This window comes from Polychytrium aggregatum (genome assembly GCF_025602895.1).
Source record: "Polychytrium aggregatum strain JEL109 chromosome Unknown BJ171scaffold_30, whole genome shotgun sequence".
NCBI classification, from domain to species: domain Eukaryota; kingdom Fungi; phylum Chytridiomycota; class Chytridiomycetes; order Polychytriales; genus Polychytrium; species Polychytrium aggregatum.
Genome location: NW_026516232.1, coordinates 289,161 through 305,760, shown reverse-complemented (window position 1 = coordinate 305,760; position 16,600 = coordinate 289,161). Strand labels below are relative to the sequence as shown.

General features: G+C 58.7%; 5 protein-coding genes across 5 annotated transcripts; 2 read left to right on the top strand and 3 right to left on the bottom strand.

The window, feature by feature from the left end:
• Positions 1-420: 420 nt before the first annotated feature.
• Positions 421-4,126, bottom strand: BJ171DRAFT_476596 (transforming acidic coiled-coil-containing protein-domain containing protein; the record flags this gene model as incomplete). The annotated part of the gene is made up of 7 exons (XM_053108836.1): positions 421-607; positions 794-900; positions 1,048-1,208; positions 1,325-1,457; positions 1,715-3,388; positions 3,466-3,573; positions 3,818-4,126. The coding sequence occupies 7 exons, from the start codon at positions 4,124-4,126 to the stop codon at positions 421-423; spliced, it is 2,679 nt and encodes an 892-aa protein (XP_052964675.1).
• Positions 4,127-4,995: 869 nt separating this feature from the next.
• On the bottom strand, positions 4,996-6,651 carry BJ171DRAFT_513495 (RING-box protein 1a-like protein). Its single transcript, XM_053111783.1, has 7 exons — positions 6,583-6,651; positions 6,309-6,437; positions 6,054-6,081; positions 5,872-5,922; positions 5,654-5,724; positions 5,398-5,484; positions 4,996-5,279 (listed from the first exon to the last, which is right to left on the bottom strand). The coding sequence occupies exons 2-7, from the start codon at positions 6,414-6,416 to the stop codon at positions 5,268-5,270; spliced, it is 357 nt and encodes a 118-aa protein (XP_052964674.1). The 5' UTR covers positions 6,417-6,437; positions 6,583-6,651; the 3' UTR covers positions 4,996-5,267.
• BJ171DRAFT_177944 (uncharacterized protein) lies at positions 6,579-9,087 on the top strand. Its single transcript, XM_053106042.1, has 7 exons — positions 6,579-7,348; positions 7,482-7,611; positions 7,705-7,758; positions 7,911-7,947; positions 8,073-8,147; positions 8,262-8,351; positions 8,608-9,087. Exons 1-7 carry the CDS (start codon positions 6,626-6,628, stop codon positions 8,936-8,938), a joined length of 1,440 nt encoding a protein of 479 aa, XP_052964673.1. The 5' UTR covers positions 6,579-6,625; the 3' UTR covers positions 8,939-9,087.
• Positions 9,088-9,872: 785 nt separating this feature from the next.
• Positions 9,873-13,323, bottom strand: BJ171DRAFT_583982 (uncharacterized protein; the record flags this gene model as incomplete). The annotated part of the gene is made up of 14 exons (XM_053114282.1): positions 9,873-9,881; positions 10,125-10,297; positions 10,477-10,561; positions 10,707-10,952; positions 11,145-11,315; positions 11,429-11,510; positions 11,623-11,779; positions 11,904-11,950; positions 12,029-12,095; positions 12,248-12,386; positions 12,480-12,577; positions 12,690-12,836; positions 13,090-13,156; positions 13,264-13,323. 14 exons carry the CDS (start codon positions 13,321-13,323, stop codon positions 9,873-9,875), a joined length of 1,548 nt encoding a protein of 515 aa, XP_052964672.1.
• A 727-nt stretch (positions 13,324-14,050) lies between these two features.
• On the top strand, positions 14,051-16,584 carry BJ171DRAFT_627518 (uncharacterized protein). Its single transcript, XM_053115559.1, has 4 exons — positions 14,051-14,272; positions 14,510-14,936; positions 15,039-15,739; positions 16,024-16,584. Exons 1-4 carry the CDS (start codon positions 14,095-14,097, stop codon positions 16,563-16,565), a joined length of 1,848 nt encoding a protein of 615 aa, XP_052964671.1. The 5' UTR covers positions 14,051-14,094; the 3' UTR covers positions 16,566-16,584.
• Positions 16,585-16,600: the final 16 nt, after the last annotated feature.

Sequence of the window (16,600 nt, the reverse complement as noted above, 5' to 3'; positions counted from 1 at the left end):
CGCGGACCGGATCGTCACTGTCGACGGGCATACATCGACACCATATCTGAGCAACAGCACTGCGCTGGCTCTGCGTCGTATGGCAGGTGGGCCATCGAGGACGATGGGCGAGCGTGTGTATTTCAGGATCCAAAAGCACAGCACACATTGGCTTCAAATCGGCAAGTATCTTCGCCGCGTTGAGTGCGCACTGGATGTCCAGGACGAGAAATGCCAACACATACTCTCGAATCGAGCGGTGGCCATGTCGCATTCAATTTACAAGGTGACGGGGGGGGAGGCTGGTCAAGTGATAGAAGGGCAGCGACAAAAGAAAGAAAAGAAAGATACCGAGCGAGCAAGCAGGCAGCGACACACCCTGCTCGCCGGTTACTCGGCCCGCTAGGCCAGTACAGAGCGAGTGTCGGGCGAGGAGGAGTCTCACTGCCCGCCGAGCTTCTCCAAAAGCTCATCACAGAGCTTGGTCAGCTCCTGGTTCTCCAGCGTCTTTGTTTCAACAGTCTTCTCGATCGACTTGATCTGTAGCTCGGCTCGCTGCAGCTTTGCTCGCTGAGCCGACATGTCCTTTTCGTGTGAGGCACGCACCCGTGCGATTTCAATGTTGGCGCTGCAGAGCCAGAAACACCGTCGGCACCGTCAGAAAGAACCAAGAGAGAGCCATAGACAGCCAGCGGGGCGCACACATGGCGGCTGTCGATGTTGGATCGGATCGGATCGGATAATGTAGGGGACATTGGCTGCCCAATGCAGCGTCGTCTAAGCCGCACATGCCAGCCATGGGCGGGTAACGTACCTTTCCAACTTCTCCTCGGCGTGTGCCCGCAGCGTGTCAAACCGTCGCTCGCTATTCGCCAGCTCGCTGCGGGTCTTGATAACCAGCTCGTCAAGAGCTTTGTTTTCCTGTGGCAAGGCGGGCACGCATAGGCACATGTAAATCACAGCACTATCGCTTCGAACATCATGCCGCAGACATAGGGCCGTGGCCAGCAACGGCATACACCCAGCGCAATGCATCCGTCCAGACGACCCCAGGTGGCTGTTCCTTACCAGTCGTAGCTCCTCCATATCTCGCTTCTGCTGTTGGAATCGAAGGACAGCGACTTCGTTATCCTTCATAACCCGCTCCTTCTCTTCCTTCAGCTTGTGCATCTGCTGTCGGAAGCTCTCCTCTTGCTGCTTGACTTGCTCGCGGTCTCGTTCCCTCTCATCTATCGCACAATACAAGAAAAAGGGAGAGTGGGTCGGGATCCGGATTAACAGAGCTCCATAGCAGGCCATGGCGGTGATCCTGACCCAAGAGACCGAGCGCGGCTGCGGAACCTACGAATCATGCTGCGAATCTCCGCCTCGAACTTTTGGAGCGTCTCTTGAATCTTTCGGTATTCCTGGCTGAGCTTCAGATTCCTCTGCTCCACTTCCTGAATCTCCAGCTGCGCGAGCTCAAACTCTCTTTCAAACTAGGATCCATTTGGTGCGCCGTTAACGAGCGATGACAGCAAATACGACAAAGACAAAAACAGCGTACAGAGGTCAGATCAGCACGGGGAAGGACGATCACGGCGGGTTCCAATAGTACAAACTTATAGGACGCATCATCTACACGGCCACTACAGGCAGCTCGCGACAAAGAAGGGGCCAAAACATCCCAATAGCTGTAACACTCGAAAAGGGCCAACGATCCCACACGACACCAAGTCCGCTCGCAACCACGAACCTTTTCCTCGAGCTTGCGGCGGGCATCATCCATGTCGCGCTGCGTGTACCGGAGGGTGCTTGTGGGCGTAGTAAAGTCGTTTCCGAGGGTATCCAGCAGAGATAGGTTTCGGTTCACATTCGGCGTCCTGAGCGACGGCGTTCCGTAGGAGCGATCTCGCACGCGCGACGGAGCAGGGGTCGCCATCCAATTCTCGGGGATGTGAATGAGCGGATCCATGTGGCTACTTTGGTGTGCGGAAAGGGCCAGAGGAACCCCAGCAGAGGTTGGTGCTGACGGATGGTACTGCAGCGATGCGGCCATGCTCCGTGACGTTGACACACGCAGGGGCGTCGCGGATCTGGACGATGCTGGGGCGCTCATGAATGAGGCATTGTTGACGTCCGTGACGCTGTGCTCTTCCAGCGATGCTGATCGGGGCGAAGTGGCATGCGCAAACTCGGGTGCGTGGCCTGATGGATAGCCGAGGTCTGCTGTAGTCAGGGCCGGCTCCTGGTCGTCCAGGCCGCCGACGGGATAGAGTTGTGATGAGATGCGGCGACTGGCTCGGACTGGGTCCTGCGCCATTTCCTGCTCGTACTCCAGGTGATCTTGCATGGCCGCATGGACAGGCAATCGGTCCAGCTCATCCGGGGTCGCGCCATCGAACTGTGCCTGGCGTGGGTCTCGTTGCTGAGGGGTTTGACGCCCATGTGGCCTGGCCTGGCTGAGCTCATAGTCCCGCCGCTGGCGACTTATTTCTTCGATACGCATCTGCTCCTCTCGTTGAGTATGCTGCTGCAGCTCCTCATGCAGGGTTGGGCGGCGATACTCGGTCAGAGACGGGGGAAGAATGTTGTTGCTCGGCGGAGTATTCTGCGACTCGGGATCGTAGCCGGGGCCATGATCGTTGGCGCGCGATGGCTGTACTTCTCCCGAGGTGGTGTCAGCCATAGATGTGTCGTTTTCGTGAATGCCCTCTGTCGCAGCGGCAGTGTCGGAAGCGGGCGCTGCACCGGCAGGAGCTGGGTGAGGGCGCTGATCGGTGTGGTCGGTGTGGTCGGTGTGGTCGGGCTCCTCGTCCATCTCTTCGATGGGAAAGTCACGGAGGGTGCGAACGGACGCCCGCGAGTAAGCAGTACGCTCACCCACGAACGCAGATGGATCCAGAGCAGACTTGGACTCGCCGTCGGCCTCATTTGCAGGGTCGAGGGTGCGATCGTCGACAACCAAGACAGAGTTCTCGACAGCCGGTGGCACCCCAGTCATATCAATGTCCGTCAGCGAGAGGCCCTGGCCGTCGACGATGATGGGTATGTCGACAACCAGCTTCTCTGCTCCGCCAACCGGAAAAGCGCCGGGCCGGAGCCTGTTGGCCGAGGGGGAGGGCGGTGCTGGAGAGTTTAGGGAAATCAGCGTGGCTTCCTGGACCACGTTGGCCGGCAGGCCGTTTGAGCCGGGGCGGCGCTTGCGAGCGACAGGTGTTGAGGTTGGCGAGAAGACGCATGCGTTGCTGTTGGAGGTTGTGCTGCCAGGAGTCGGGAGATCGTAGTGCGGAGAGTCGGATCCGTACGAGTGCACCACCGAGCGCAGCGACGAGGTGGAGGTGCGGCGGGATGCAGAGCGGGCAGCCTTGATCTGGGCGAGGTTCTCGTGAGCAGCCGGAAAGTAGTCGTGAGGTGAGGCCGGTCGATTCTAGGAAACAAAGGCGGAATGCAGTCGATGGGTATCAGTTGGCGGGTATCGGTTGACAGACATCGGTCGGCAGCTACCGATTCGAAGCGACAGTCCGAAGGTGGCGCCTGGATGTGCAAGCGACCAACAGCCAATGCGGAGCAGCGATGGTCCATGCGACCGTCTCCGCTGTCGATGCAGATCCGCTAAGGCGGGTCAAAGAGTGCAGAGCGACAAGACGGCCGCAGCGACGAAGGGATCCTGAGCCAGGTTGCTCAATGACTGGGCGCTGGCTGCCTAGATCAGTGCCGCAGCGCTTGCAACAACACAGTCGCGGTAGCGGCATGCTGCACAATGGTGCATGCGGCAGCGAGTAGGACGATGTCGGTGCAGAGGAGCCGTGAGATTGCTGGGGATGGGCTGGGCTGGGCTGGGCTGGGTTGGGCTTACATGTGTCGAGTGATTGGGACTGCTCCTGAAGATCTCATCCTCCTTGTCGGCATTCATGGGCAGCCTGCGGGCCGACGACGGCGAGCCGGGCGTCGGCGAGGAACGGTCCCAGGTCGGATAATGCGGCAGGTTGCTGCCGGAGGGAGAATGGGGCATGGGCGTGGGACTGTTCCGGGATCGCAGAGTCGGTGCCGGGGTGGAAGCCAGAATGTTGGGCGAAACAATATTGGGCGACGACACTGATGGGGTGCGGGACCCACGGCCAAGAGGCGACTGCAGCGACGCCGGGTTGACGGGATAGCCGTCCATGGCGACAGATTCTGGTCTAATCGGAGAAGGAGGGAGGCGGGACCGAGGAGTAGGGCCGGATGGGATGCGATGGAATGTCGGTGGGCGATGCGATGGATGTGATGAACAGCAAAAGTAATGCACCCGCCGCAGCCGGGAAAAACGCCAGGCAGCGAGGCGAGGCGCGCGGCGAGAGCGGGCGAGGGCAGCGCAGAGGCCGCTGTGCCCGATCTGGCTGGCCCGATCTCGACTCGCCGGCCAGAAGGAGCGGCACCGGGCCGAGACGGATGGGCAATAGGGGGTTGGAGACCAGCAGCGCAGATGCATGTCGGACGGCAGTCGCAGCGAACCCAGTGCGTTGGTGTCCGTCCGGGGGGGGTCGATGATCAGCGCACGAGCATGGCCAGCAGAATGTATATTCGATAGAGTCAAAGATTAATCAGGAACGAGCCGAGGGCACGATGGCCGAGTCTGTCCGGCCGGGAGGACCGACCGTTGCTGGAGGGGTGGCCATGTTGCAGAGCCCCTGCCGCACATTGGAGTGGACTGAGTTGAGTTGGATTGCACTGCTTTGGACTCGCTGGGGTGGATTGGTTGAGACACTGGATTGCATAACGTTCGGCCGAAGCACATCGCAGTCAATGGAATCAAAGTCTATGGCGCTGCCTCGGACTGCCTCGGACTGCCTCGGACTGCATCGCATGTCTTGAACTGCATTGCACGATCAACAGAGGCTCGAGCAAGGGTCTGTTGTTGGCCATTGCATTTCCGCCCGAAAAGGCAGTTGCGAGACCGGGCCGAGAAGCGCCGTCCTCGTCTCTCGTTCCGGACATCCTGAGCCCAGAGCGAGAATCAACTTGTGCACACAGCCGAGTCGATGGACAGGCAGATCGGTGGGTGGATGAGCCGTGCATGTATTCCGCAACCAGAAAAAAAGGAAAAGAGTAACAAGTCATCCTCAGAAAGCCGGGGTTGCCGGTTTTGCACACACATCGAGCCGGAATTCCAGGGTGTGTCCCCGATTGCATCCGGAGCATGTCGCAAACGCTCGTGCTGAAACTCAAGAATCGCAGCCCGGGCAAGACAGGCTGTCGGCAGCCAACAGGACAAAGAGTCGAGTCCGCAAAATCGACAGCCGTTGGCGAACCAGTCCTGCAATCGCTTAGCGACCGTACTGTGGCGCATTGAGACAAACGGCAGTCGGATGAGTCGGCCTGTGCAATTGCTTCGGCATGGGAGCATGGGCACCTCGGACTTGAAGGAGCAAGCCGACGATGCGAACGCGATCTTACCTTCTGGAACTCCCATTCTCGGTTGTCCAGCGGGCAGACCTGGCGGGTCTTGAGCCATCTTGAGATGCAGTGGAAGTGGAAGGCGTGCTGGGTGCAGCCAGGGTCCGTCCAGAAAAGTCACCGCGGAGGTGTCAGTTGCGAGACTCGATTCAGGGCAGCATCGGGCCAGACCAGTTTCCCGCGACGTCGGGTCCTATGCACCAGTGGATCCAATGCGCCAGCGCATAGAGATCGCTGCGGTATCGAGCACGCTTACGTTGCAGATACCCCAGGCGACGGTGCATTCTTCGTTGGTTACGGAGGCCTGGTTCGCCTGGCACTCGATGCCTGCAGGTTCGTTGCGATAGGGGGACATCCATGTGAGCCGAGATTGGGGGTTGTGGAAATATCAACAAACAATTGAGCATACAATCATGATCGACAGCATCGTCTTTGCACCAGGCCATGATCGAACAAGGCCCCGCCGATACATACACAGATCCATGATGTGATTGCGGCAGATGGCGCAGTTGTCGACAACGATGTCTGCAGAACAGGGTCGGAATCAACGATCAGGAACGGGCCAGCGATGGAGCAGCAAAGCCGCCCGCAAGCCGCCTGCAAGCCGGCAGGGTCGCATGCCAGTCGCCGGGCCAAGCTCGTCGGCCAGAACATACCCCAGGCCCACAGAGCCACGGCGTTCCACTTTGGAGCGAGTGCGTTGATGGTCGAGTTGTCGTGGACGAGGTCGAGCAGGATATTAAATACGGCACCATCCGTTCGCGTGCTGCAGGCACATCATATCTGTTCGAGTGGAGAGCAGTGCTGCTGGCTGCTCTCGTCCACATTCCCTTCCTTGCGAGGAGCGGACTGGCTGTTCGTAGATCCACTCGCGCCTGTCGTCCGCTGAGACAGCCGTGCAGGCGACGCACCTTTTTCACTTCAAAGCGCTTCTTTGTCGACACCTCCTTGCCCTTGCTGGACTTTTCGGGAAGGGAGGGCGAGTCCTCCATGACCACATCTTCATCGCGGGCGCTCATTGTATCGAGTTGTGTCTGGGGCTGTGGATGCAGGGGAGGGGCGAGAGAAGGCAGCAAGCAACAGCGAGGGGGGGGGCAACCAATAGCATCAGCGCAGATCGGCGGGGTGGCTCTCGTTCAGATCGACACAGGGCTGTCGCGGGTAGATCGGCGGCGGCCGACATACTTGCTTCTCGGGAGTGATCGGCGGTGGTGTCGGGAGTGGCTCGATGCTGTTGGCAGATGGAAGGTGGATGATGCCAGCGAACCGTGGAGCGAGGGCGGCGGCCGAGAAGAGGGAGGCGCTGCCGGTGCTGCGCACGCCTGGGGTATCAGCCAAGCAGGGGTGGCGGAAGCAGGGCCGTCTGCATTTGCAGCGAGGTCACTGGTGCGATCTGCGGGCGATGACGGAATATGAGCTGATGCCAATGGCCGCAGCAGCAACAACAACAGCAGCAACACCATCACCGTCAGGGATGCATCCGGTCGCTGCAATGATGCTTCCAATCAGCCCCTGCCCTGGCCCCGTGGTCCTCACAATGGACAGATGGCCGTGGCGGCATCCGAGTCCCGGCAGCAGGCTCGCAGCCGCGCGAGACAGCCATGCCGATGGGAGGGGGCTTTTTGTACCGACCGAGTCTGCGCAACTTGGAGAAAGGACCAGCTCGAGCATTGTCGGCTCCAGCAGCACGCCCTGTCGACCGTCCTGTCTCTGCATCCCCAACCCGACAAGCAGCGCCGTTCCCACGATGCGGCCGCCACACGACCTGCACCCGGATCTGGCTCCACCCGTATCGACCTTGGCCGTGGTGGAGGAGCGATTCAGGCCGCAGGAAGCGGATGAGCTCAAGAAGCGCCTCGGCACCTCGCTCGTGTCGAAGCTCGAGGATATGCATCGCGAGCTGGCCCTTCTGATCTCGATATACACCGAGTACCGGCTCGAGACAGAGCAGGTGTGTCGCGAGCATTGAGCGGCTCTCGCAGCAACGGATGATTTCTGTCTGAGTTGCAAAGAGGAAGGATTTGCTGGGATCCTCAAACACCCGGGGTGCTCTAACAGAGGCCACTGTCCCATCGAACCCACAGAGCCGAAGCCGAAGCTTTGACCTCATCGAATCGACCTTCCAGCGCGACATGGTGCTGGACAAGATACAGATGCTGCTCGTCAAGCTGAAGAACGGAGCATCCGAGACAGAAACCCAGGACTCTTCGATAGGTCCGCAATTGCTGCTTCGATACTTGGTCGCGACTCGTGGACACTCGAATGGAGCTCTGGGCTGAGTCTGTGTCCTTACATTCTCCAACGCAGTGAAATACGTATTGGCGAGCGAAAAGACCAAGAGACCCAGACAGTTTGTCGCACGTCAGTACATCATCTGCCGAGTCGCAGATGCATAAAGTGTTGGCACGGCGTCTTTGGCTTTGCGCCGATAGTGAGCGGCCGTTCGGGACGCGGAGCCTGACATCCGATGTCTGTCTGTTCTATTTCCCACCCACCTCTTGCTTGACTATCAGGCCCGTCATCGCGACTCAACGACAATGAATTGGATCGGTATGCGAACCGGCAACGCCTTTTGCGCTGGCTCTGCGTCCTGCATCCGCGCGGCTACAGAAAGGACGACTGATGCTGGCCATCCCCGCCATCCCCGCCATCCTCGCCATCCTCGCCATCCACAGCATCTTCCACACGATCGACAGAGTTGAGGATCCCCTGGCACTGCTCGAGATGGATGTCGTCGTTGACGAGCTAAGGTGAGCGGCTGGTGCGAGTCCAACTTGTTTTGGCGATACAGCAGCGCAGTCGGCCTCAAGTTCCGCCAGTTGTCACTGACGAGCCTGGCCATCGCTTTGCCTCCTTGCGCGCAGGGATATATTGCTTGAAGAACAGCATACTCTCGCCAGCCACATAGCCTGTCTTTACGACGATATTGACAACGAGCGCGCGATCCGCTGCAAGTAAGGATGCGTCGTATGCGGCACTAGCTTCTCAGGCAATCTCCTGGGTTCAAGACCAAGTCCACCTTGGCGATGCTTTCTTGTCAATACCGCACTGACCACTTCCGTCGACATCCACGGCAACTGCAACCCATAACCAACTGCAACCATCGTAATGGCGGTGATGATTGTGACAATTGTGACGATTATGACGATTGTGATGATTATGACGATTGTGACAATTACGATCAACACCACGGACACTTGCCATCATCAGCACTGCCGAGCTGAGTTGCCTGAGCTCACCCAGCATGCAAGAGCTGATCAAGTTCAGCGAAAAGCTGGAGGTGAGACTGGAATGCAAGCCCTGCTTCTATACTCCGTCGTCGGCTCGCCTGGCGTACGTGTCAACAACGCTGTTGATTCCATGCATCAATGTCCGCAATCCTCGTCATACAGCTCCAAATGAGTTACAACAGCAGCCATTTTTCCCATCTTCCATCGATGAGGAGGCTCGATCCCGTGCTTTCGCCAGTGGGCGGCGATCTTGGCGATGGTGCTGTTACCGTGCACCAAGACCAGCTGTGCAGCCAAGATGTCGAGTTTGATAGCATGCTCAGGGAGCTCGAGGAGCTCGATACACCCATCCCGCCGCCGCCCAAGATCGTCGAATCGGTTTCAGAGTCCCCACCAACACAAGGCCAGAGCCGTCAGGACGATTCAAATCGGAATGTTGATGGCCAGCCAGGGCAGCCGTCGTCACTCTCCTCGCCGGCTCCTCGGCGGACGAGCAAACCGACGGGAACTCAGAGTCAAGGTAGAGCCCCACCGAGAAAGACCACTCTGACCCCGCAGCAACCCGGCTTGGCACCAGTGTTCGCCAGAGGTGCTCTGGGTCCCATCGAATGCGCCTCGCCGTCAGTAACCCGACTGACGCACCAGCCAGCCGGAGCTGGGTTGCGTCCGCCCCCGCCACTGGGCCGTGGGCTCAAGCGACCCAATCCCGGCACCCAGAGGTCTCTCGAAGCCGTCTCACAGTTTGTCCCTGTTGCCAAGAGCAAAATCGTCCCGCTTCCACCGCCAGGACCGGCGCCGCCAGTCTTCCGCACGAGGGTGCAATCTCTGAAAGCTGCCGTCCAGCCATCGCTACAACGCACCGGCATCATCTCATGAACGCACATAATCAGTTTGCTTTGCCTTTTGCTTTCACTGGTCTTGGCACATATGCACTTGTAGCATGTGGCTCATACCCTCCCCTACCTCCTCCCACCATTGATGTCGTTGACGAGGATGGCAGGCGCCGGCAGCCTGTGAATACATGCCAACGGAAAATACACATGCCTTTCCGCTATTCGAGCAGCCTGCTCAGCAGTCCCGACCGCTTTGGCCACGGTGGTAGTAAGCTCGCGCATATCCATGTCTTCCCGACCCCTGGCAATCCCGTATTGCGGCGTTGGATTTTTATGCTCCAGGTCATTGGACCACGGTACTTTCCGATTCGCAGCGTTGACTTTGATTCAACGTGCTTCCTCGGTGAGTGGCTTATGTGCTCTAGCAACGCACCGATCAAGCGGAACGTCTGCCGCTCAACAGTGAACGGCGCTCGGTTTCGTCCTGAATGCGAGCGTGAAGCACAATGTCAGGATACGCCAACGATACGGCTGCAGCAAGTACTTCGGCATGTGTAGAAATCAAAATCTGGTAGTCATCATGTCCTTCGTGGTTGAGATGCAGCAAGATCCTTGCAAACTAGAGTGGGGTCGCCGGCTGTGGTGATGGGGAGGAGCTGCGTACCTCGGTGCGATCTTCGTCTCCACTGAGGCGTCCGATCCACTTGGCAATCACTCCCGCAAGCATAAAGACGACAAGGAACACCCATTGGCCAACAAAGTATGTTGTGCCAAAGAGGGGTGTGTTGTAGAGGATCTGATCGAGGATGGTAGAAAACACAGTTGGCGAGCAGATGGCTGCATACGAGTCGATGGGTGAATGCATGGTAAGGATCACCGACACAGCTCGGCCACGTTTGCACCGGATCGGTGGTCTATCAGATGTGACACCTCCCCCCCATCAATCATTTGGTCTCGATCAAGTAAAGCGACCTGGTCGAGTCAGAAAGATGGTGGAGGGGATGTTGAGTGCCTACCTTCGTTGGCAGAAAACGAGCATGGCAGGATGGGACTGGCATTGTCGCCCGTGCACATGGCTGTTCCGTTGACAATCAGCGAGCACTGCACAGGCAAATGATGCGTAATTGTCATGGAAGACGCTTAGCGACTTGGCGGTGGCTGCTTCGCAACTTGGTGGCGACAAATTCTCATCTACCGCAACTGCATGCCAATGAACTGACCCTCCGAACTCCGTGCGTTCACTCACGTATGCCTGGTTTCCAAAGGTCGTATACTGCGGAGCGACGTTCATCATGGTGTATCCAAGCGCCAAGACGACCAAGGAGCCCATCACTCCCGTCAGGAGCAGACCCTGCGGCAGTGAGCGTTGGGGCCTCAAGTCGCACAGATGGATCCACAGGAATCGGATGCCGAGTTTCGAGATGCCGTAGAGCGTCGCTACAAACAGGATCAGCACGACCAGCAACAGGATGGCAAAGTCCAGAGGAAAGAGCTTTGGGAGAAGGGGGGGGAAGAGAGTGGCATGAACGGGTCGAACGCCACAAATGAGGCCACAATCGGCGCTGTTGTTAGTCCTGTGCATTTCAGGGTCGTGCTTCCCCAAATCAACCAGGCGCGGGCAATCGATGTGAAAGAGGCGAGGTGCATCGGGCAAGCAAGCGACAAGACCACAACACAAACTCACCTTGCTCGACTCGAGCAGCAAAAAGTCCATCGGATTGAAAAGCGTTGGCGTGTCAATCATGAAGCCGCACTTTCGTCCGCACACCGAGAACAGCATTCGGTCGGTGTTGGTCAGGCCGACGGACACCAGCGTCAAGATGGTGACGGGAATGGCGACGATTCCGATCGCGGCCTTGAGTGACGGAGCCAACAATGGAAGCAGTAAGCACCCAGGCCAGGCAGCTACTCGTGGAGCACATCGAGTCGGAGCATCAGGCGAGGAATGTCGTGCCCTTGGTGCTGTACCTTGAACGGCTTGATGGCCTCCAGCAGCATCCCGAAGTGGGTCGGCGGAGTGAGAGTGGAAGGGTCGGGCTCGGAGAACTGCCTGTGGTAGAGTGCGACTTGGTGAGCCCACTCACGAGTCGATTGGCTCAAGTGGCCGTTGGGTCGAGGAGCAGCGCTGGGTGTACACTGGTCCAAACTGAAGCTTGACCAACCTGAGACTTTGCTGGAGCTCTTGGAGCTTGGCTCGGTCCCGTCGCGACATTCGAGCCTCGGATCCACCGTTTCGGGATAGGAGGGCAGCAATCTTGCCCTCAAGCAGCCTCCTCTGCAGAATCACCTCGCGATTTTCGGCGACAGGAGCCGGCTTGCCTGATTTCGGCGGAGGAATGCGATGTCTCAGCCCCGGGATGATAAACGGCACAACTCATGCGGTGGCTCCAAACTTTTGCCGTCAAAACGCTCTGATGTGCATCGAATCCGAATCTCGCTGTACCCTTGGCAAGATCCTTGCACATCGAGAAGAGGCCGACCGCCGTGTATCTGTATCAAGCACATGTGAGACCGCGTTGAGACATCGAGGACATGGACTCTGCTCCAGGTCGGCGGGCTGATTCTCACGTTGTGTAAATGCACATCCCAAAGATGATCATGGTCGCAAAGACGAAGCGGATCGACTTTTCGAAGCCTGGAGGATCAGCGGGAAGGGCGTTCCGCATGCATATTAGACCGCAAAAGTCAGCGGGTGTCCACAGCTTCCGTGTTCTCCGGCGATACAGATACAAGACCTCCTGCCCGATAGGGGCACCCCCGGCCGAGCCGAGCCGAATCTCGCCATACCGTTCTTTGACAACATCCGGTCGAACCATGGGGCGGGACTGCTTGGGACGGACGTTTCTTGCACGACCATGCCGGCTACCATCAAGGTGGTGATGATCAAGATGGTAAAGCCGGTGTACTTGCACGCAGAGGCGACTCTCTGAGACGACAAGGGGAGTCAGATGCATGAAGGCAAAGGCGGCGATGCGCGGGAAGATCGCGGCCGATATCACAAGCGATGGTTGTGGCCCACCTTCTTCCAGGCCGCATCGCTGTCGTCAAACTCTTCAAAGTAAAAGTATGAAAACGGCACCGCCACAAAGATACAGAAAGCGGTGGCTGCGTAGATGCCTGGGCGAAGCAGGTTGTGGTATGTCGAGGAAATACGAGGGTCAGCGATGCACAGCGACGCACGGCGATGTTGGAGCTGGCGGGCCGCTCCACTCTTGCGAATGACAGTTACCGAAATACGTGTATCGAAGGGCCGTCGACGTGACTGCAAGATAGTCCGGCGTCGCCCAGTTGTGCTTGAGTCCGGTGGATGCGTCGGTCGTGAAGGAGACCAGATAGACATCGACTGGGATGATGACGATTGCAGCAATCGAAAGCCCTGAACGTCGCATACGCGTTGGCTCAGCACATTGGCTGCGACACATGCATGCGGCTGCCGATTGTGTGGCTCAAGGCCAGTCCGCAATACCTATCGTGACGATTGCTGTGATTGTGGCTGTTGGGACCAAATGAGATGTCATCGGCGAGTGCGTTGGTGTGTGGTGATGGTGGATGACGATGGCGCTCGCGAGACATGAAGCTGCATGGCTGGTCAAGCATGCGACGGCAAATGTTCCAACGCTCCGTTGTACCGATGGGTTCATGCTCGCGACTGTCCTTGAAATGCAGCACCACGAGAACAGCCAGGACGACCAGGACCTGGGTCGACGGACGGGTCTGAGCAGCTGATTCTGCCGAGCAACTGCCGAGCAGCTGCGGCGGCAATGAGGCCCCGATAGTTTGGGGATATTGTCTGCGAGACATACCGCGAGCGCGACCGCCGAGAAGACCAACGGCAACGCCGGCGACGGCTGGGACAGGACCATGGTGGGCTCGGAGAGATGCAACAGTGTTCTGAAAGAAAATACTGCACAGACACGATGTGCAGGAAGCAGTTGGAAAGACGACAGAGTCCGTGGGAAAGGCGCCCAGGCCGATCTCTGCTCGACAGCGGCCGCGTTTCCCCACCCCCCCCCCCACTCTGTTTGGCGCCTGGCTGGGCCCGCGAGGGCTCGCTGGGACTCGCCCCACATTCACTCGGGGATATGCACGGACGCTGGAATGCTGCAGACACGGCTCCCGGCGACAATGGCAGAGATGTCCCAGCCCCAAAGCCCAGCTTCCAGAAGGGCTGCTGTTTTGGAGCAGCACGGAGACGTGCACAGCGGCCATGAACGGAGAGCGGGCGTGGCGGTGCACAAACGTGGGTCGTGCAGGTGTGGCGGCCAATGGCATGCGTGCGCAGCAAGCACAGCAGCGAATGTTCCAAGCACAGCGACAGTGCGCGCACAATGGAAGGACAGCCCAGGGACGTTGCACAGAAGTAACAGTGCGCTGCTGCGGAGGATGTTACACGGGGGTGGGTGAGCAGTTCGAGCAACGGCGCCAACAGCGGCGCCAACAGTGCTGTCGACAGAAACAGCGCACGGCACAGAAACAGTGCAGCGACAAGCCGACAGAGCGCGGCTTTTGATCGCCGTCTTTGCCGGTCGCCGAGCCCAATTGCCGATCCGTCGCCTCTTCGCAGCCCACCTTTTCATCTTCGCATCTCACCCGCCAGCTGCTCCCCCCCCCGCCTGTTCCAGCGTCGTCAAGCCATGAGCCGGAGCAGACTCGTCAGCAGCTTTGCCACCCAGGAATCGCTCTCGGCCGAAGAGGTTCGCGTCGACCTGGGCTGGTCGTCGTCCACCCAGCCTGCTGCTGCTTCTGTCGCCGCTGCTGCATCCGCAAATGCCGGCCCCAATACCGCCTCTCCTGCCTCGCACGAGGGCCAAGGTATGCCGATCTGCATTGGTGCGTCGAGCAGCACGGGTCTCCGGCACTCTGGTGCCATGATCCAAGCGGCCAGCCCCCGATCCATGCTGTCGTCAGGCTGTCTGGCTGCAGAGCCTGCCAGGTCGCTCTTGCTTGCGCTCGCTCGCTCGATCTGATTTGCTGAAAATAAGCCAATCTTGTTCGATCGCCCCTCTCCCTGCCTTGGACCTGCCTTGGGCCCGCCGACGGATGCGATAGCCGGCCCCGCCACGAACCCAACCCACTGTGCTGTCTGCAAGAAACCTTCTGCCCGGAGCGACGGCCTCGACATTTACAAGATCCGCAAGCTCGACCCCCGATTGCAGCGCCATATTCAGCGCGCCCACCCGACGCTGGCCCTGAGCAGCCCCGATGCGCGCGATTGGGGCATCTGCACCTTCGATCTGCACTCGGTGCTGCGCAAGCGGGTCGAGCAGCTCCTCGAGGAAGACAGCGCCAGCCTCGCCCAGCTGCAGGATGACGCCATGAGGAACCTCGGCCAGCACGAGATCGAAGAGGAGGTCTGGCAGCGCCAGTTCGACACGAAGCGCACCTTTGGCCAGAAGGCCGCCGATGCTGTCGCCAGATTCGGTGGTTCGTGGGGCTTTGTCCTGGCTCTGACCGGATTCCTTGTGACCTGGGCTGCGTAAGCATTCCGCCGGCGATGCATCGCTGCATCGCAACGCCCTGTCAAGCAGCCATATGCCTAATACCAACTCTCACTCTTATATCCCTGGAATCGCCACAGCCTCAACCTTATTCTGGCTCAGTTCGGCTCCTCGCCAAATGGGCTCGCGTGGGATCCATACCCGTTCATTCTCCTGAACCTGTTCCTGTCCTCGCTGGCGGCCTTCCAGGCACCCATCATTATGATGTCCCAGAACCGTCAAAGCTACCTCGACCGCCTTGAGAGCGACTACATCCACAAAATCATCTTGCGCAGCGAGAACCAGACTCGCCACGTCAACACCAAGCTCGACCATCTTGTCAACAGCCAGTGGAGACGACTCCTGGAGATGCAAGAGCTCCAGATTGCTCTGCAGGATCAATATCATGGCGGCAGCGACATGTCCGCCGTCCTCAAGATGCCGACCGAAGGTGCCCTCCCGCTCGACAACCGCCTCTCTGAGACCATCAACCGTGCTCCAAAACACTTGAGCTTCCAGACCCAGCCGGACGACCACACCATGCTGCTGCTCCGGATTTACTACGGGCTCGAGAAGGCCGATGACCACTTTATCTTTAGCCACTGGCACTGGGACGGAGACAACTTCTTTGGCTACATCGACAACGTCAAGCTCAACATCGACGCCAACAAGAACCGCCTGCGATCGATCACCTACGACATCACCTTCAGCGAGCCGAATGTCACGCTTGACGATCTGTTCTCGGGCGAAGGATCCGTTAACTTGCGAAACGACTTTGCTCTCACCCACATGAACCTCACGGGTACGTCGCGCAGCGATCTGGGGTTGCGTGCGGCTTGCGTGCAATGTGCCTCCATCCCCCAGCTTGCAGCTCCATGCATCATGGTAGCTTCGTCACTTGTCTGCCACAGGCACCCACGGAACAGGAGCGCACCCGTTCCCAACCACCATGTTGCTGATCTGTTCTTTAACGTTCGTCTGTATCCCACGGTATCGTTCGCAAACTGATAACCTTGGTCCGGATGGCGACCGGATGGCGACCAATGGATCCGCCCTCACCGCCGGGCTCCACCACCATCCCTACAGGCCGAATCGCGTCCATCATTATCGCTACCAACGAAAAGGTTCACTCCTTCAGCAACGGTGACCTGCCCAACCGATACAAACCCAGTTTTGCCGTCAAGCGCATCGATCGCATCACCGACCTGTGGAAGTCGCCCATCAAAAAGGTCACCATCGTCTATGCTCCGCCCAATCCAATGGCCGTCATTGAAATCCCTGCGAATCAAACCCTCAGCTATGTTGACGTTACCTTCTTCCCGCCGCAATCAAAGTCGAGCGCACGCCTCTACCTCGACTCCTACTTCCGGGACATGGATTCGTCGCTCAAGATCCTGGCTGACGAACGGCCGCTCCCTGTTGCCTGGCAGAAAGTCGCCAGCTGTGAATGGCCCGAAGAGCCCTCGCCGGTGCCTTCTGCCATATCCTCTGGCCAGGAGGTGCGCGATCCCGTCGCTCCGATTGTCATGGACGTCAGAGTTGAGATCGAGGGTCCGCGCACCGTTGTCCTCTTCTGCGATGACACGCATGTCACCTTCCACGGGCACTTGAGCGATCGCGACCAATAAACGCAGAACCACTGCTAGATTCTAGAATCTCCCTG